Below are 20,425 nucleotides of genomic sequence, written 5' to 3' on the forward strand. Positions count from 1 at the left end.
TTTATTCCTTTAGGATCTTGGTTTTTCTAACAAATCTCTCCTTAGTAGAGTGCTTCCTAAGAGTCTAAACTCAGACTTTTTGGACAGTATGAAGAAAAGAAAAAGAAGGCTGGAGGGTTTTTGTTGTTTTTTTTAAACTCTATTGGTATGTTAAAAAAATAAAACTCTGGATATGTTTATTTCATTAGATCAACTGTAGTATTTAATGTAATAATAAAGAAATGTTCTTTCCTAATGCTGTTCTCAACACCTTAAGAATACTCCTAACCGCTGAGAAGTTTCTCCGCTTCATTCACTGAGCATCAGACACACGGCAGGCATTGTCCTGGACACTGGGGATTAAGCCACGAACAAAGCACAAAGAACAAACTGCAGAGACACGGACAACTCTTGGTTTGGTAGAGTTATGCCCCGGGTGTTAGGAGAACAAAAGGGAAGAAAAAAGTCCAAGGAAAGGTGGCTGCCAAACCGCGCTGGAAGAACCAAGAGAAACTTGCTAGGTAAGAAGTCAGGGAATAACACCGTGAGCAGAAGGGAGAGAAGGTGTAAATGCAGAGAGGTGTGAAAGAACCACACCATGTGTGCCGGAGCCAGAAAAGAGTGTGGTAAGAGCTCTGGCTGGGGGGCGGAGCAGGGGCCAGACCTCAACGGCTTTTTGCCCAGGCCGTGCGTTCTAACAACCCAGTGTACTAGGGGTCACTGAAGGCTTTCTGTTCTTTTTTTCTGAGTCGGTGAGTGCACCAATAAGGAGATGATATAAATGAGATCCAGGTTATTGGTCTGATCCTTGCAAGAGTTAGCTAGCTTCTAAGAGCCTCTGGCAAGAGCACGCTGATTCCCACCAGCAGACTCACAAGGGCACGCTGCCAGCTGTGGGATGCTCGATTCACCAGCACTCCTGGAGGCCCGCTCCAGGCACGCATCTTTCTGAAGACGAGTGGGCTGGTTGTCTGCACTAGTGAGGCTGGGAAAGCTCAGCCCTAGAAGCTTCTGTTATGCTGGGGAAGCCTCAAGTAAGGAGTTCACTGGGGTGCACAGTGAAGGAATGTGACTGACAGGTGGAAGGAAGGATCACTGAAAGTTCTGCTTGGAGGAAGGGGCTCCTAAATCTATCTGAGTACACTTGGGGGGCAACATCTATATCCTTTAAACAGTGAGTGCATTTTTCTCCCTCTGGAAATCTAAAACATTAAGTAATTTTTAAGTAACAGTAAAGAAAAATGTTACCTATAAACCCACTGCCCCAACCCAATTATTTTCACTTTTCCCATTTTCCAATCGTTATACATTCACATTATAGAACATTTTTTAGAAAAAACAATCTCCGTGGAAAAGTGAATTAATGTCCCACACTTGAAAAATAACTGCACAAGAAAGGGAACAGCTGGCGCAGGAGCCCAGCTCACAACACTGTGGCCCAGTTCCTTTCTTCTCTCCTGTTTCTAGCCACCTAGAAACAGGAAGAGGATTTTCTTTTTTAAAGATTGGTAACAGAAGTTAGCTCAGGTACCAATCATCTTTTTTTTTTTCCTTCTTCTCCCCAAAGCCCCCCACTACATAGTTGTACACTCTAGTTGCAGGTCCTTCGGGCTGTGCTATGTGGGATGCTGCCTCAGTGCTGCCTGATGAGCAGTGTCATGTCCACGGGAGCTGAGCATGTGAACTTAACCACTGGGCCATGGGGCTGGCCCCAGGCAAAGTTTTATCAGGCAGGAAATAGACAAAACCTTAAATTCAGCTGATCTCACCACTCTGCCGATTATTTGCTGAGAACAATACAAGTAACTACTTTCTTCTGAAGACACTGCAGCAGCCCTGTTACTGTGTTAACGTGTATGGGAACTCTATTTGGAACTCCCTGGGATATAAAAGTGCAATTTTCCTATGGGGGAAATGACAGACGCCAAGCACAGGGCCAGTAAGCAAACTTGCACGGAATCTCTCTTCTGGGTGGCTTTGTCTTTGTCAAGGGCAATCCCTCTCTCTAACCTTCTCCTGGGAGGCTGTAGTCGTCCAGGTGTGACACCCCCACATTCCTACCAGGAATGGGTAGAAGGAAAATGAAAGATGACAGCCTTGCAGCAGAGCAATAGCACCAGCAGACTTTGCAAAAACTCACTTCGTCACCACTGGATTACGTTACCCAAAGAGCCATTTGTCCTGGCCGTATCAACGATCTTGTTTTCCCAGTCTGTTTTAGTCCTAACGCCTCTCTGATCCTTCCCTACATTACAAGGGGCTTCTTGTGCTTTTTGCCAAACCTTTAGTTTTTACATTCCACCTCCTCTCTCATCTACTGGGCGGCACATCTTATAGAAAACATCAGGAGCCTGATACCACAGCCTCCTCCTCCATCAGGAGCAGACCAGGCCCTATTTTTCAGATTTTTTCCAAAGGTAGACATGATTGCAAGGTGAATAAGGCAAGAATCTCTCCTGGGACCCTCTACACCCAAATGGGAAAAATACAGGAGGCGGCTATTTCACATTATGTGACAGCCAGAGAGAAGGACTGACATTCAGGGAAATGTGATTACCAGGTGATGGTTAAGGCACATCCATCATTGGCAGCGGTCCCTCCAAGTATATTATACATAATTCAAGGTAATCTATTAATATATGAGCTACACTGACTGCAAGCTGAGAATCCTTTACCTATATATAAAACAGTGACTGGTTAACAAAGGTCCATTTGTTTTTAGGCTTATCCAGGCCTAAAGGCTTATAATAAAATGGGCTTCAGGCCAAAAAAGACTGCAGTGTATGAACAGAAGGCTTTGGGATTTAAAACGAAGCTATTCACCATCAAGGAACTAAACAAACACGGTTCAAGTCACTGATGCTAAATACAGAAATGGTTTTTAAAACATCTAACTTTTCTATGAAACCTACTAATAAAATGTTTTTTCAGTACTGGTAGATGGTATGGATTGTGCGAAAAAACAGTTTTTGCAAAGTGACGTCACAACATAGTGCTGCCTTGAGTTCCCTCTTCCTGCCTCTAATCTGAGGAGCCCCAAGCCCTTAGCCAGCTGGACATGCCCTCACTTCGGACAGCAGGGGTGTGTGGGATCCAAGAATTATACAGACACTGGCATCTTTATGCGTAATGCATAAGAAATTCAAAGACCCACCACTGACTACATAATATAGAGAAAAATGCCCTTTTACTGGCTTCAGCTTTTATTTATAAAGACATTAGGATGAGCTTCATAGAGTTCCAAATATTCTGCAACAGAAGGGCTGTCATTTCCAAAGCAGGGTTTGTTGTTAGTGCCTCTTACCCACTTGTGCAGCCTAAGGACAGATTTTTTCCTAGAGCTTTATGGCCCTAGAGCCCAGAACACTCTGCAGGCAGCCAGTGGTGCCTATGGCTTGGGGGAGTGATAACTCAGCCTTGACCCTCGTGTCCCCTCCTGCCCAGCCCCCTTTGTAGAAATTTCTTCACAAACAGTGTAATTCGATGCATGAGCTGTTTTACAATTGACAACACTCCCTCCTTCCCCTCTCAATCTTCACTCCTCTCCACTGCTCTGTTTGAAAAACACAGTAAAGAACCAGGAGGAAAGTAAGGTGGACTAATCATGTTCTTCTAATTTCCAGAGTAAGAAAAGTAAAAAAAAACAGAAATTTTTGGCATGACAGACTGAAGCTGGGGCCGACCCAGTGGCGCAGCGGTTAAGTGCGCACGTTCCGCTTCAGCTGCCTGGGGTTCACCAGTTCGGATCCTGGCTGTGGACATGACACCGATTGGCAAGCCATGCTGTGGTAGGCGTCCCACATATAAAGTAGAGGAAGGTGGGCACGGATGGTAGCTCAGGGCCAGTCTTCCTGAGCAAAAAGAGGATTGGCAGCAGTTAGCTCAAGGCTAATCTTCCAAAAAAAAAAAAAAAAGACTGAAGCCTACAGCTAGAGATCTTACAGTTTTTGTGACTCTTTTGTTGGCAAACTAAGCAGACAATTTTGAGGCTTTATCTTTTTTTTGAACTAGGGTATTAAAATCTTCATGGAATCTAACGACTTGTTTGACCAGGAGAGAGTTTTTAGTACCTATTTTTTTCAATGATTTTTTTCTTAGGGACAGAAAGTAAAAATCCATTTGGGGAGCTAGTTATACAATAGGGAAGGTGGTGAATATTTTAAGAACATGGATGCTTCTAGTAAGGCCAAATGGGAAAGTCTTTAAAAGTGCTTGTGGATAGAAGTGAGTAATGCTAAAAATCTAGCACTTTGGGGAGAAGAGTAGGAGAGAAGACAACTCAATGCCCATTTATATTAAAAAGCAAATTTTACGATGTCTAGAATTTGGATATACAAGCTGTCTTCCCAGAGTATGTCTAAAGAGGATTCTCTCAATGTTTTTGAACATTCCCTTTAAGATGCTCTCTCAGGGGCCGGTCCCGTGGCCGAGTGGTTAAGTTCGCGCGCTCCGCTGCAAGCGGCCAGTGTTTCGTTGGTTCGAATCCTGGGCGTGGACATGGCACTGCTCATCAAACCACGCTGAGGCAGCGTCCCACATGCCACAACTAGAAGGACCCACAACGAAGAATATACAACTATGTACCGGGGGGCTTTGGGGAGAAAAAGGAAAAAATAAAATCTTTAAAAAAAAAAAAAAAAAAAAAGATGCTCTCTCATTCTAAAAACAAATCTAAAAAAGTGTAAGATTGCAGGTTTTTAAGCTATCAAGTGACTGAACATAAATGACACTTTAAAAACCCCTTGCTGTGATAACTATCAATTCTTTAATAACCTCCTCCTCCACAGTAAAAAATGAAAAGAACCTGAATCGTCAAAACTATTCCTCCACTCTGAAGTAGGGAAAACACACTCTACAAGAATTCACTGTGCTCAGAGTTCACTCAGCTCCTGGTATCCAAAAGGATACACCTATCTCTGCCAACAACGCAAGGTGGCTCTTTAAAAACTTTTTTTTTTAATTTATTTTTCTATTGAAGTATAGTTTTGAGACTCTGCACGTGAACATCTGTTTAACTTTGACAGAGACAATCTTCTTAAAAAGTAAATAAAGAAAATAGGAGACAGTTTGAAAGGTGAATAACCTGTGGTTACGGTGGGGCACAGAAGTGGAAGTGGCTGTGACATCTGGGAAGATGAGGCAGGGGGCATGTGAGGATGGAACAGTGAGTCATCCACACACAGGTGTCTTCAAGAGCGTGATGGCAGAGAAAATGAAGAGCCAAGGATAGGGAAAGAGGAGATGCGAAGGGAATCTAGAAAGAACACTAGCCCAGAAGTCATCGGTTGAAGAGTTTTAAGGAGCTCTCAGGAAACAGAGTCACGGGCCAGAGAGGGTGAGGAAGATGAGTCACGACAGATGCACCTGGAATACACGCGTGGGGCTCCTCAGCCAGGTCTTTAAGATGTCCGTTCCAGGAACAGCCTGGTGGTGAGGAAACTGGGTGTAAATCCCACAGGATGAAGGTTAGATCTAGGGAAGCCCAACGATTATCAGAAGCTAAGCAGGTCTTGAAATTCACAAAACCCACCGCTGACTAAACTCAGAATGTCAAACGATCCCTGCTCCTGTAGAAGAGACAGGTATGAAACTAAGACGACTCACCGTGGAGCGACAATCAATGTTTCTCAGGGAACATGAGGATGCTGGTTGTGGCAGACAGACGTACACGCACTTACCAAAGACTCTGGCCACAAATCCCAGTGGGAACTGTGAGGCAAACACGGTGAGGAACCAGGGGGCGGCATAGAGGCTGGGGCCGATCTCGTGCTCCTCGAGGTGGTTGTAGAGGTCTCTGTGGTAGTCGTGAAGAAGCCTCGAGAGCTGGTACATCTGGATCTGTGGAGATACACGCACCCAGGTGTCAGAACTAGATACCTGCTACGTATATTCAGTTTCTTATCCCACTCACAGGGTGTAAGAGAGGAATTATTAGACTTTAAACATTCTGTCTGGGCTGCGATACCCACTGATCTCAACTACTCATTTATCCCACAAGCCATTACTGGGTGCCTGCTGCACACGAGCCCCTGGCTGGGTGCAGGCCCAGGACACTCACATCGGGTCATCTCCCACCACTTCCTTTCTCTTTACTGTTCCCTTGTGTTCCTTGGCTAAGAGAATCTAAACATCTGTCTTGTGAAAACATTTTCATAAATTCTCATACAAATACACATTCCTAGTAAAACTCAAACCCAGAGGAATCAGTCTCTCTGCTAAAAGTGATGCGAATGCACGTGGTGATTCTGTCGAGGGATTCCATTGTGCTGTTCACTCGGTCAGTTCCCTCGGAGCCCCCAACTGACTCAATGGGCAGGACAAGTATGACTTCTTTAGGTTTATAATGTATGAAATATACAGATCCTGGGGAAGTTAAAATAAGAAGTGTTTATCTCAAGAAGGAGAAAATAACTTTTCCAACTGAAGTTGAACTTCAAGCGAAAGGGTTCACTCTCTTCAGAGAGTGATACGGCTCTGGCAGGAGGCCCCATGATGAGTCCCAGGGCTCACAGAGGTCCTAAAGCCAGCCCAGATGTCAGCATCCCAGGGCCTGAGCCCAAAGAAACAATAACTGAGAGAGGGTCAGAACCCTATGCTACAAGATGGATATGTACTGCTCAGGGGCCCATCCCAAACAGTCCTCTAGTAACAAAAAACAGTGGCTTTTTTGTATCAAAAAGAATCTAACCACCAAGGCCACCAGCCCACAAAGAGTCGCATGGTATGATACAAAATTACATAAAACTCAAAACTTCTGCTCTCTTAGATGGCAAGTGTGCCTGTATTAAAGCTAATGGGGAGAATATAGGAAGAACCTGACAGTATGTGTGGAAAGTGTTACTGGGACAAAATCTTTTAGCTAATGGCTTCCTTGTATGAGATTTATGTTCGTGTGGTTCACATTCACAGGTGGAGGTGAAAGGATTTTTAACCACGCAATCTAGAGCTCTGAAAGAGTCCCTGGCTCCAGTGTTTCCTTTTTAAGGATGCTTCTAAGGCTCTGAGATCACGGCATCTTGCTGGTAAATGAACACGTAAACACGTGCTCCAACATTTAGGAATATTCCCAGGGCAGGATCCAGTCTTCTCTCCACCTCTAAAAGGTGGCAGTAGCAGCACTTGGCACTTGCTGCTGTGTTTGGTTTCCTTTTGCTATGACCTGCCATCTGTCACTCATCCATTCAGATACTGGCTGGGTACCTACTTCATCCCAGGAACTGTTCTAGGAACCAGGGACATAGCTCCGAGATGGGTAAGATGCCCCCTTTCACTAAGGAAAGTCAGAAAATAAATGGGTAAATGAATAAGGACACAAGACAATTTCAGACAATGCGTGTGTTATGCAGAAGAAATGAGATGGGATAATGTGATACAGTGTGCCAGGGTGGATGAGCAGGGACACGACATGAGGGTGGTCAGCAGGAGCTCCTCCAGGATGTGATACCTGAGATGAGCCCCAGATGACAAGGGCTGAGGGATGTTGGGTGAGGGGATCCCTGGTGGAGGAAGTAGCAAATACAGTGGGAGGTAGGAATTAGATTATGTGAAGACGGTCTGATGAGAGGTAAAAGGGAGGGCCCTGGAGTCAGACAGGCCTGGGTTTAAATCTGAATTCAGCCACTTACTAGCTGTGTGACCTGGTCAAATTATGTAATCTCTCTGAGCCTTAGTTTTCCCATCTATAAATTGACCTGACTAATAGCATCTTCCTGAGGGTTATTAAGGAGACAGGTACATATGAAACACGTGGTGCAATGCCTAGCACAGAGTAAGTTCTCAGCAATGACAGCTGTTACAGTGTTAACTGATGGTGAGAAAGTTCCTTTGATGGACCTGGAAGTAATCACACACGTCTTTGGCATTTGTCTCTATCAAAGACACAGGAACACTCTCTACCTGTAAAATTATCATGTCCGGCCGGTACTGTTTCCGCAGACCCATGTCAAACATCAGAAACTTGAGCATGTTAAACGCCTCTTCCTCACCCATGTGAAGCAGCAGAATGCCTGCTACAAAGCTGAGGCCTTGGCAATATCCGACTTCCTGGTCTAGAAGCGAGTAGGCCTTCAAAATGTTGTAAAGGGACAGCTGCCCTGCTCCTAGCTGGGCAGAGAAGTATGGATGCGTTGGAAAGGTTCGTCCTGTGAAAACAATACACATTAGCTGTAATTGCAAAGAGAAAGCCACTGAACCAGAAACCCAAGGTGCTTCAGGTCAAAGCAACAGGTCTTTAGAAGTTGGACCATACTGTAAATCAGCTCTGTAAACAAGGTCAGCTGGTTGTTCTTGGAATAATGTTGCAATAAAAAATCAGCAGTTATTCATGTTTTGTGGTGGTTCAGGAGAAAGCAATTAGAACTACCTTTGGTCCTACAGATCTCTGGATTTCAATCTAAAACAAACAAAAAAACCTGTCGATCCTCTAAACACATCTACACTCTCAAGAGGAGCAAACAGCTGTGGTTCTTTACCACCACACTATTCCAACATCAACTAAATGCGGCCAAAAGCCTGGCCTTGCTACAGACACTCCCTGATCAGCTTTTCCCAGACTGCACTTATTTTGCCTGCAAATGCTTCATGCCACATGCATATTTCTAAGCTTTTAAACCAGAGGCAGTGCTTTGAAACAGACCGAGGAGCAGTAAGTGTTTTCTTTTACACAAAAGAGTTACCTCCCCAAAAAAGGTTAAAAAAAAAAAAAAAAGCCTGAGCCAGCCCTGATGGCCTGGTGATTAAAGTTCGGTGCTCTCAAAGCATCGGTGGCCCCGGTTCACTTCCTAGTCACAGAACCACACCACCCACCTGTCAGTTGCCATGCTGTGTCAGCAGCTCACACAGAACTAGAATGACTTACAACTAAGATACACCACCATGCACTGGGGCTTGGGGAGATGTGGGGGTGCTCCCAACATCCTGATTATTTTCACACAAAGCTGGGATTCAGATCGGGTTTAAAGACTTCTTTTGTTCAGTATGCTTTTATGGTTGATACCTGTCAAATCCCACCTCACCCCATCCTTTTGGAATGTGACCGATGGGGAAGTGTCTCCAGGGAGCAGAAAGTACCTGATTAAGAGAAATGCTCGGCCAGGGCCACATTTGGATCCAGGTGAGAATTATGACCTCGTCTGGATCAGCAAAGGCAGAAAGTGCATCTAGGCCACAAGTTAACTGTTCAACTTAATTATCTGGTCTCAGCAAAGGGAGAAGGATACATCTGTGAGATGTATCCTCAGCCTCCTGAGAAGGCATTTCATCAATCCAGGTTGGTCCATCTGAACTTGATTTAAGAGGATGGCAACAGTCTCCTAACTCCGTTCCTGATTTCTTATCCTGATTCGTTTCTTGCCTGCTCAACCTCTTCCCCAAACACACTCTGCACACGTCACTCACTGCTAGAAAGCAATCAACAGCTCCCCAGTCCACACACTCACCTCCTCACCTCCCCTCCCAGCTTCATCCTCTGCTCCAGGGTTAACCTTAGAGCTGTGAGGGGGGGCCTCCAGGTCTCTGAACCCTTGTGAGCTGTGCGCAGAACTGAGCGTGCATGTGCAAGTATGAGAGGATATAATAATGCCTGTGCATTTTCCTGTTCTAGAGCAGCCTGTACAACTCAACTGTAACGTGAGCCACATACAATTTTCCAGTGGCCACATGAAAAAGTAATAGGTGAAATTAACTTTAACAAGAGAGTCTGTTTGACACAACAGATACAGAACATTGTCATTTCAACACATAATCAGCAAATTATTATTAAGACATTTTGCATTCTTTTTTCCATACTTTGCTTTTGAAATCCAGTGTATTCTTTACACGAATGCATATCTTGAATTAGGCTCAGCAAGTGTTGTTCAACCTGGAGGACTCACTTGCAAACGTGAAACCAGGGTAATTACCTATGCAGAAGGGATCCATGAAGTAAAAAGCTAAGGGGCATCTGTGAGGAACAATGAGGCTTTATTTCAAGTTCGAGTTTCGTGAGCCCTCAGACGTGTGACAAGAAGGAAAGAAAAGATAATGTGAGAGCGGTGGATTGCACATCCGGGGCCAGGACTGAACTCGGTTCTTCAGGCTCTGTCTTACTTCACCCACACAACCCAAACAGCAGACATTACGCTCCCCATTTTTGACAGCTGAGAAAAAACACACTGTTTTTAGAATTTAGCTAAACATCTTACTTAAAACATAAGACATATGAATTCTGACAAACAGAGACAGACTCTCCCTATGTGGGTTTGTCTGCAAGGCAGCAAGGTCAAGTGCAAAGGGCATAGTGCATGATTCTGACCCCAGCATGTGCAGCTCAGAATGGACCATCCAGCCCCTGTGAACCTCAGCTTCCTCTTCTTTACAATGGGCAGAAAGTACGCTTTGCGGAGTCGGGAGCACATGTACAATGCCTGACACGAATGGGTGCGATTAATGGCCTTTAAGCACAGGGCACAGTCTTCAGATATGCCATACAAAAAGCTGGCTTCCAACCAGGACAGAAAAAAACGGCACACACACAACACTTCTGTAGCAAAAATGCAAAAAGAGGAACAACCTTGCAGAACCACTGCTCTATTGATTCTAACATTCCACTTGAGCCTGAAACATCTCACTTTCCGACAGAGTTCTAGAGGCAAAGGAAAGTTTCGTTCCAGGAACTAATTCCATGAAATTTAGAATTCACAGACATGTGGAACTGAAAGCCGATATGGATTCCAAATAATAACAGTAACAAACATCATCACAATCCAGATTCACCAAAACATAACTCTTTCGTACTGTGGAGTCCCAGAAACTGTCACTGATTTTCTTTATGCGAGAAACCCGGCTGCAGAAACCTGACCGAGCTAAAACAAATGTTCCCGTGTGTTCCAAGAGACTGCCAAACGTCATCTCCCGTCCCACACAGTCTGGGACTCAGTGCAGCAAGAAAGGCGCTCCACCCGCCTCCAGGTTGGGGAACAGCCACGCGTCTCTGGTCTTCAGCTCCTAACGAACGGGAATGGAGGAATGACTGCCCGTCGGACTTCCTCACGCAGTTCTATTTGGGTGAGACGGGGTTTCCTATATTACATTTTTCTAGGTCAGTGGTTCTCTATGTATGGTCGGTCTAAGGACTGCTGGGGGTCTCTGAGGCCCTTTCAGGGGTCCCTGAGGTCCTCCCTCCCTTTTCCAACTACGTATCTATGCAAGGTCACCTTTTTCTCCATATATTTCAAATAACACAATCACAACAGACCGAACGCAGAAGCAAGTATGAAAGTCCAGCTGATTCTATTAAGCTAGACAGTAAAGAGATTTGTAAAAATGTAAAACAATGCCACTCTTCTCACTAAATTTTCTTATTTTGGAAAGTCCACTTTTCATAATATGTTTATATGCGTGAGTTTATCATAGTTATCTAAAAATAAATACAGAAGTTTTTATTTATATTATTTTAACAAAGTTTTAATTTCTGAAGAAGTTTTAATGTCTAACATAGTAAACACTAATAGAAATTATCCTTGCAAACAAAGCTCTTTGGGCCACTCAATAATTTTTAAGAGTGAAAGGAATCCTGAGATCAAAAGTCAGGGAACCGCTGTTCTAGGCGGACACCACGCTCACACACATTCCTGAACACATGCACACCGAGGAGAGGAGGGAGGCAGGGCTCGCGAGAAGAAAGTGGACCCGTCAGATTAGAAATGGTCCTAGACAATCCGCACCCACCTAATCCAGTACTGAGTACTGAGCCCTCCAGGCCCAGGTGAGAAGGTGCTAAGTCAGCACCGGGAAGGAAAAAACCGCACTTTATAGAGACCACACATATGTACGTTGCTCTGCAGCAGGTGACGGGTCTAGCACAGCCCCCTGCACCTCGCTGCTCACTCGAAGCACATTAACTACAAGCAAGATGCTGTTTACTGTTGGCTGTTTGTTCAAAGCCTGTGAAAAGATTCTAGAACGAGTTTCTGACTCAACAAGACAGGCTGTGGAAGGCTGCACACCTCCAGGAGCAGCAGTGGCTCCAGAAGACTCCGGCTTAGGAAAAACACCTTATTTCTGCCAACCTAGAGGGCAACTGGGCAAAAACTGTGGAATCCTTCTGATAAATGGATCAGGCTACAGGCCTGCCTCTTTAAACTCTATTTTACTGTTTGCCACGTAGTAGAGGAATGCAGGCCCTTTAAATTTCTCTCTACTGCAGTCTCCCTTCATATACAAAATGAGAATGGGGCTGTTAAGTGGAGGAAGTCAAATATGAGCACAAAGAAACCCCTTATGTGTAACAATTTTGTGTCCTGTATGTCTAAGTAGAGAAATGTGCTAGAAAGGCCTAAGAGGCGATACTCAATTCAGACGTATTTCTAGACCATCTCCTACTTAACTTCATGGTGTGCTCAACACGCTAAGTGTTCCTAAGGAATTTCATTTATCTAAGGGATGTTTCTCCGTGAATCTTCTCCTCCATCACCTTGCCGGTGAAGAGCTTTCATCCAGCAGTTTCCAAACACTGATCACATCAGTCACCTGGGGGCTTGTGAAGCACACGCATCCTTGGCCCTCACCCGGAAATCCTTCTTCAGCGGCAGCTCAGGCATGGCGGCCTCAGGAATGTGTTTTCTACAAGCTCCTCAAGGGACTGTGTGGGTGACCCCTGCACGGCACTGTGAGAAATACCACTCCAGTCTGAGCAGAGCCCATCTACTTGACCCTGGGTGAGACCCGTGGTCTTCTCAGCTTTGTTACTCGCTGTAGCTGCTACAGGAGGCCAGAGGTCGGTCCAGCATACACAGGGCCACTTGCAAAGCTATTCCGTCTTGAGGACGCTCTGAACAGCTGACTATCAGGTTTCTTTCTTTTGCCTCTTTCACAAAGAGCCTGGAGACTTCTGCATCTCTAGGGAGAGGTGCTGGCAAACCAGCCACCTGACTGTGACCTCTAACTCACGGGTCTCGTTGTCCTCACTTGCAGAAGGAAGAGTAACCTACGGTCAAATGACCTCTAAGGCTCTTTCCAGGAGGAGGAGCTGTGATCCTAAGAGATTCTTAAATTGTTCCAACCATCTAGCTCGGAGCAGAATGTGAGATGAGAGACTGAAGAAAAAATACCCTTTGCATGACTCCTCACAACTTAGTTAAATAATTTGGTCATCAGCTGTTCAGTGTCCGTCTTCCCCTCTGGAACGTGTGTTTCCTAGAGTGCATGGAATGCACCAGGTGCTCCAGAAGCATCTCTGGAATCACCACTGAACGACACGGGGGAGATTAAGAAGGCAGAGCTCTTCTCTATGCAGATTATTTTTAGGAAACATTTGGCTTAGTCCAGTGGCCGCTGGCACTGGCTCCTGCTGGCTCTGTTTGTGCACATCTCTGCCCAATTCCGCCATCGGTGACATCAAGTTGGTAGCTTAAAATTTCCCAAAGTGGAGTATGTACGCCATGGAAATCTGCACACGCTAACACCGGGCTTCACTGGAGGAGTCAGGGGAGCTCGTTGTTAAACACTTGCCAGCACACCATTGAGTGGCTCAAAGGATGTAGGAAGATTTCAGACCTCTGTGAAAGGAAGTGAAGTCACACGCCACTTTACTCTTTCCTTACATCACCCACATTGAGTTACATCACTCTGAGGTTAAAGAGCACATTTGGAAGGGTCAAATACGTGTGATTTCACAACGTGGTCTTGATAACATCAGACACAATGGCAGACCCTTTGGAATAATGCGTGTAGCTGGTGATGCAAGAACGTATGACTCTTGAGCTGCGACTGTTCAACAGACCTCCATAAAGCAAGGTCTCCAACTGGACAGACAGGTGTGTTAAGTAACAAGACCGCTGCATGACAAACTCCAGGGACTTGTCTGTCTTCCGCCATTAATGCTTTTTAGTTTCTCACACAGCACTTCAACCAAAGACGAAACACAGAGTGCTGCTCGCTACCAGCACCCATGTGTTGAGGAACAGCCCCATCTACTACTCAGAGCACATAGCGCTTTGTGGCAAGACCAGGCAAAGCAAACTACCGAGCACGGAGGGAGGAGGGAAAATGCTCCTGTCTGCCCCTCTACATTTAGTCATCTTAAGGCCTTTCTACTGATCTTTCCTTTGGAGGCTCTTCCTCTCATCTTTTATGGATTCTAAAAAAGCAAGGAAAAAATTCCCATTTATAACACTTGGTTTATAGCTCCCTTGCTTCCAGATACCAGGCAAGTTTTATACCTTTGTTTAAATACGTTAAGTAGGGCCGGCCCAGTGGTGCAGTGGTTAAGTTCGATGCTCCGATCCCAGGTGCAGACCTACACACTGCGCATCAAGCCATGCTGTGGCAGCGTCCCACAGATAAAATAGAGGAAGACTGGCACAGGTGTTAGCTCAAGGTCAATCTTCCTCAAGCAAAAAGAGGAAGATTGGCTAGTCTGCATTTGTCAAACCCTTAAGAGACCAATTTGGCTTTCCAGGCCATTTCCTTCTGAAAATTCAGACCAATAAAATAATTCAAAATGTATAAAAAGATACATATGCCAATATGTTTTTTTGGTTTGTTATCTTAACAGCCATGTGGTTTTTACACTTCAAAATATCACTTTAAGATATGGAAATAAAATAGTCAAAGAGTACAAATTTCCAGTTACAAGATGAATAAGTTCTGGGAATGTAGCATATAGCACGTTGGCTACAGTTAACAATACTGTATTGTATGTTTGAAAGTTGCTAAGAGAGTAGATCTTAAATGTTCTCAACACACACACACAAATCTAACTACGTGAGGTAATGGATGTTAACTAAGCTTATTGTGGTAATCATTCTGCAATATATACATATATCAAATCATTATGTTGTATGCCTCAGACTTAAACGTTATATGTCATTTATATCTCAATAAAGCTGGGGGAAAAAAAAAGAGGAAGATTGGCAACAGATGTTAGCTCAGGGCCACTCTTCCTCACCAAAAAAACAAACAAACAAAATCCCCATTAAGTGGAAACAAAAATCAGTATGAGAGCACCCATGCTGGATTCTTGACCCAAATATGTCTTTGGATAGATGCTCCACCTCTCACTGCAGCACGAGGACACCTAAACCCATTTGCGTGTCACTGGTAGAAGTTCTTCTAGAAATCTAGCAAAAAATGCTACTTCTGGACACCAAAAGATTCACCAGATCTCTGTAGGGTATATAAACTATGCCACCACTTTATTGATCTATAAAACACAGATTAATAAAATAATAAGTAATCGATGTAGGGGAGCAGTTCCCGCCTCTGCTCTCTGACTTAACGTGTTCCTCCATTTCTGGACCTAAAGCCCTGCTGCCATGGGAGAGGCTGGACAGCCTCACCAGGCAGAAGCACTGATGGCTGGAGGAGTCCAGGCTGGGATGCCAGGGGCAGGAGCAGCTGAAGTGGCAGCAGAAGGAGGGGTGAAGTGGAGCCTGAAGGGAGTCTCCAGCTAGTGCCACTGGTGGCCTTTAGTGTGGCCACAACTCAAGTGGGAGCCCCAGTCAGAAGGCAGGAAGCTTGGCAGTCCGTGCTGCGCCCCCAGGATGGGGGGCCAGAGAAGAGAGGGCTGCACAAATGGATGTAGCTGGAACCAGGCTTAAGGAGCGGGGCAGGTTCCTGAGCTGAGGCCTTCAGAACTTTCTGCCACTGAGTAGCTTGTGACTTGGGCAAAGCATTCAACCTCTCTGGGTCTCATTCATCAGCTCTGAAGTGGAATAATATGTGCCCAATTTCATACAGGGTTGTGTAAAGCTGAAATCTGACAAAGTTAGAAAGTATGTTTCCCAAACTATAAAACACTGCCCAACTACAAAGTCTATTATTCTTACTCTTTGGAAGAAAAAAATCTTGCAAAAAGCTGATTAGACTCACAACTAATTTCATAAAGTAAAGCAAGAGGCAGGAAAACAAAAATCCATGAAAACCCAAAATACATCCAAGCAACAAGCATTCTGTTCTTCTGGCTAGGATAAGAATGTCACGTTTTAAGAACAACTGAACTACTGATTTGTTTTTGCTCAGCATCACACACCTTTATTGGGCTTTGAGTTAGCCACAGTGTAGACCAAACAGAAAGTATAGACTAAACAACTGACTTGACTCTTGGTGAGAGGTGGGGGTAGCAACACACAAAATTTGGAGGAACTTCTAAGTGAGGCCCCTCGAACCCCGACTGGGCAGAGCCAGAGCCTGGCAGGCAGGGCCCACCGGGTTCACCGCCGGGTCTGGGGCAACATTTGGGTTTTCCCAGTTCAAGTGGGGAGAGGAGGCTGGTGCTGGTCAGGTCTCTGGATAAAGTAAGCTGGCAGAGATGCACTGAGGTTGCTTGGGAGATGCATTGCTGGAAACAGGTTCTTTTAGGCCTTGGGAGGGTATCTGGAGGGCCTCCAAAGTGGAGGCCAGGACTGGGAAAGAAGTGAGGTGGACGGACGAGGCCAGCACTGTCAGGGAGGGGTGGCTGGCCTTTGGGGGTGCAGAGGGGTGAGGGTGGGAGACAGGCAGGGACGGAGGGGACTTGAGTGCAGCCTGGCCCTGCCCACGAATGAGGAAAGGATGAGTCTCGGTTCACACAGACCATGTGCCAACTGGAGGAAAGGCTGCACTGGGCCTCTGGCCAGAGCAGCCACCCGAGGTGAGGCCCCCGCAAACACAGCTCCCCGGGGAGAGGCCCCAGGGCCCTGTGCCGACCTGGCCTTTTCCTCCCACTCTGCAGAAGAGCAATTACATCTGAGCAACAGGAGGCAGGGGGCCAATCCCGCCCGCGGAAGAAGGAGAGGAAAACTAAGAGAAGAGAACATTCGAGTCAAGGAGGGGAAACATGCTCCCCTCTCCTCTCCCTCCATCCGGGGAAGGACTGGGGGGAGCTGAGGAACCGGCTGTACTCCCTCCATCTCAACCTCCTACTCAAAATTTATTTTTCACTTCATTTCACATGATAGGAACATGATGTCATTTTTTCTGTTACTCATCACATTAGCAAACACAGCTACTGCCAATTCACAAAACTGCTTTCCTCAGGGTCAGTGGGCCAAACGGGCTCCAGCCCCACGCCTCACACTTTGTCCCCAAGTGTAATCATGGCCTGAGCATCACCCTTCACCCAGCCAGCCATGGTGACAGGAACACGGGGGGCTCCTGGGCTCAAAGGGCCTCAGGGATGGAACGGCCTCAGCACAGCACAGAGCCACAGTGGGTTGACTGTGTGAGTGTGGTCAACCCTTGACCTCTCTGTGCCTCAATTTCCTCATTTCTTAAACAGGACACAGGGCCAATTTCCCAGGGCTGTTGTGAGGGTCATGTGAGATTGGGGTGCTAGTGCACTGCCCCATATTCAACATCAAAAAAGATTTACTGAGTATCTACTGTGTGACAGGCTCTATCCTAGGAGGTGGTAAAACAGCCTCAGTCCAGGCCACAAAGGGCTTCACCCTACAGCAGAGAAGGCAAGGAAAAGGCGTTGCCATATACCTGAGGACAGCTGCGGGGGCGGGGTGGTAAAGAGCACAGGCTCTGGAGTCACATTGCTCAGCAGCATACTGGCTGTGTTACTTCGAGCAAGTTACTTAACCTCTCTGTGTTTCAATTCTTCTCAACTCTAAACAGGGATAGAAGAGTAGCTACCTGCCTGTGTTGTTAGGATCAAAGAAAGTAGTTTACGTAACTTTACACAACATTTGGCCCAAGGTAAATTTAAGTATTAGCTTTAAAGAATAATTGTAATAATAACAAATGTGATAAGTATCACAGAGGGAGAGTATGGAACAGGACAGAAAGGCTCAGCAGAGGCACCTAATCCAGTCTGCTGGTATGAAAAGAGGCTACAGTCAGGGACAGTTTCCCAGAGATGACATCTGACCTCAGACCTAGAGTAACATTTATGAAGTCAACCCTTACGACTTGCTCTATGGCTGGAGAGAAAAGACCTGATACTGCCTGGTGCAGCTTACACCTCAAATTACTGGGAAACAGCCTTCCTGCCTCCCGGCTGCTGCACTGCAGGAACCTCAAAGAGCCCGAAGCACAGACAGGGGCTCTAGGGGGCCCCCGGTGGTGGCAGCAGGAGCCAGGATGGATGTTCTGGAAGCAGGACCACATGCCCTAAAAGCAGCGATGCTGAGCTCCTGCCAGATGGGGCCAGCAGAGATGGAGGCCCTGGTGAGAGGCCGCAGCAGCAAACGACGCACCCCACCTCCACCCCAGCGTGGCCACCGACAAGTGAGAAAGGCTCTTTTATACACCCCGATTCCCCAAGCTCTTCCTGGAGGCAACTGCAAACATACCCAACAGACTGTTTCCATCTTAGTGTTTTTAACACTGTTCAAGAGACAAGGGGCCGCCCCGTTGCCGCACACAAAAACTGCTTTTGACAATTTTTCTAATAAATCTTGTTTCTAAGTCGTAAAGACTAAGGGAGTGGCTCCTGTAATTCAACAAGCCTCGGCTCTGGCACTTATTTTTCCAGGATGTTCCCTGGGTTGACTATAAAACCTCCCGGCAATATCTGAATTACTGAACTGAAGCACAGCCACCACCGGAGCCTTCATGACGGCCACCCCACCTGCTGAGCAGAGTTAACAAGCTGCCCAGTGGAGAGATTTTTATGTACTTGAAGAAGACATCTGGGATTACTCCAGGGCTTTTTAATTGAAAGTCTCAGTAGTAAATTTTGATTGCTAAACCTAAAGGCAGATCACTAAATAACTTGGACAGCCTCTTCAGATTTCTCACATGAGTGGAACTTCCGTTTTCATGTCAAAATCAATTGCAGACTCACCGAGGTCGATAAGAATTGCGTGCTGCTGGGAGGTGAGCTGTTTTAAGAGTTCTTTGTACGGCGTGTCCTCTGGCTGCTGTTTACTGGGAAACTGGTGTTTAAGGTGGTATTGCTGTGCTAGGAATTTCCAAATTTCACCCCGCTGATGACGTGGCACACCTAGGGGGGGGGTGTTAGAAAATAAAGAGAGAGACTTTATGCATAGAGTACAACAATATAAATGAGTTGTGTTTCACTCCAGAGATCCAAATTCTTGTTGCATTATGAATTACTAGCATAGGAATGGAAAGGAAGCAACCAAAATTTTGTCCTGTTTGCTTGCCTCCTTCCTTCCTCCACACGCCTCCGACCCCCTCCCACTTCCCCTTTCACCTTTCAAATCTACACTATGTTCACAGTCTGCAAAGAAGAAACTGATGAATGACATGAGCTCCTATCTGGTGCTAATTAATAATGTTCTAGGGAAAGAAGACCAAGCATATAAGACTACAACGTGAAATGTCATCTCATATAATCAAAGTGAGGTGAGTCTGTATGGAGATCATGGTGTCACAGAATCCTTCACTTGTGCCAAGACTTGAGAGTAGGCCCAGTGGGGCATTGGTTAAGTTCACACGCTCTGCTTCAGTGGCCGGGGATTCATTGGTTTGGATACTGGGCATGGACCTACACACTGCTCACCAAGCCATGCTGTGGCCGCATTCCCCACAGAAGAATTAGAAGGACCTACAACTAGTACATACAACTATGTCTTGGGGCTTTGGGGAGAAGAAAATGAAGATTGGCAACAGATGTTAGCTCAGGGCCAATCTTCCTCATCAAAAAGCATTAAAAAAAAAAAAAAGAGTGGGAGAAGGCAAAGAGAAGATAAGTCAGAGGAAGGGAGCTATGAGTGTTGCTGGTGCCTCGGGCACAGGGAGGGAGCAGGTGGCAGCCAGGGTGGAAGGGTTTCATTAGAGGCAAAATTCAGAGCAAGAAACCTTCACTTTAGTCGGTAGTTCTAGGGAACCATGAAGGTTTTTGAGCTGGGGAGGGAGAAAGTGAATCAAGGCTGAGATTCAGGAATACTGATTAGACACCCTCCTGCAAAGGAGGGCTGGAGGAAGGGACCAGAGGCTGGGCAGGGAAGCATCTGCATAGCCATGCCATGGTAAGCGTTCAACAGAGATCTAAAAACAAGAAAAATTATCCACGAGCCTCTTTCATGCTTTAAATATGATTAATTTGAATATTCAAAGTGATTAAAAATGTCTAAAACTAAGAAAAGTTCCCTTAAAGTCAATGATGTTATTTAGGGCAAACCTCATTAGAAAAAGTGACAGTTTTGATTTAAAATTCTTTGGTTTATCCTTCAGCTGCTATAAGGCTCAAATGTAGACATGGGGAGAGAAAGAAGACTGAAAAATGAGACACCGAATCTTTCTCATCTCTGACAGGAGTTCTCTTGAGAGAAAAGGAACTTTCAGATTAGAGATTATTCTTTCTTTCCATTCAGAAAAAACGTGACCACTTTGGAGACTTCCCTGCCACTCAGATGGCCTACCCAGGAAGACTGGCTTCCCACTGGCCATCTCTGAGAGAAGGTTCTACTCTGGTAGGAGAGCAGCAGCAGCTAAGATTTACTTCGAGGTGACCAGGCACCGTCACCATTCTAAGCACCTTACAACCTGCTAGGGGAAATATTATGGTCATCCG

The 20,425-nt window shown here is 45.7% G+C and overlaps 1 protein-coding gene across 11 annotated transcripts in view; it reads right to left on the reverse strand.

Annotated features, from left to right (window-relative positions):
• Positions 1-20,425, reverse strand: part of TBC1D1 (TBC1 domain family member 1) — a 217,851-nt gene that overhangs the window by 14,705 nt on the left and 182,721 nt on the right. For 6 of the 11 annotated variants that reach the window (XM_070506046.1, XM_070506045.1, XM_070506047.1 and 3 more), the window contains 4 exons: positions 18,731-18,889; positions 7,876-8,120; positions 5,658-5,817; positions 5,344-5,403 (listed from right to left, as the gene is read on the reverse strand). In XM_070506046.1, the coding sequence (XP_070362147.1) occupies positions 5,344-5,403; positions 5,658-5,817; positions 7,876-8,120; positions 18,731-18,889 (624 nt within the window). The remainder of the gene's footprint in view (positions 1-5,343; positions 5,404-5,657; positions 5,818-7,875; positions 8,121-18,730; positions 18,890-20,425) is intronic. The other 5 variants (XM_044767680.2, XM_044767681.2, XM_070506049.1 and 2 more) reach the window with 1 other exon arrangement.

The sequence above is a fragment of the Equus asinus genome, chromosome 3 (genome assembly GCF_041296235.1).
Source record: "Equus asinus isolate D_3611 breed Donkey chromosome 3, EquAss-T2T_v2, whole genome shotgun sequence".
In the NCBI taxonomy this organism is placed as follows: Eukaryota; Metazoa; Chordata; class Mammalia; order Perissodactyla; family Equidae; genus Equus; species Equus asinus.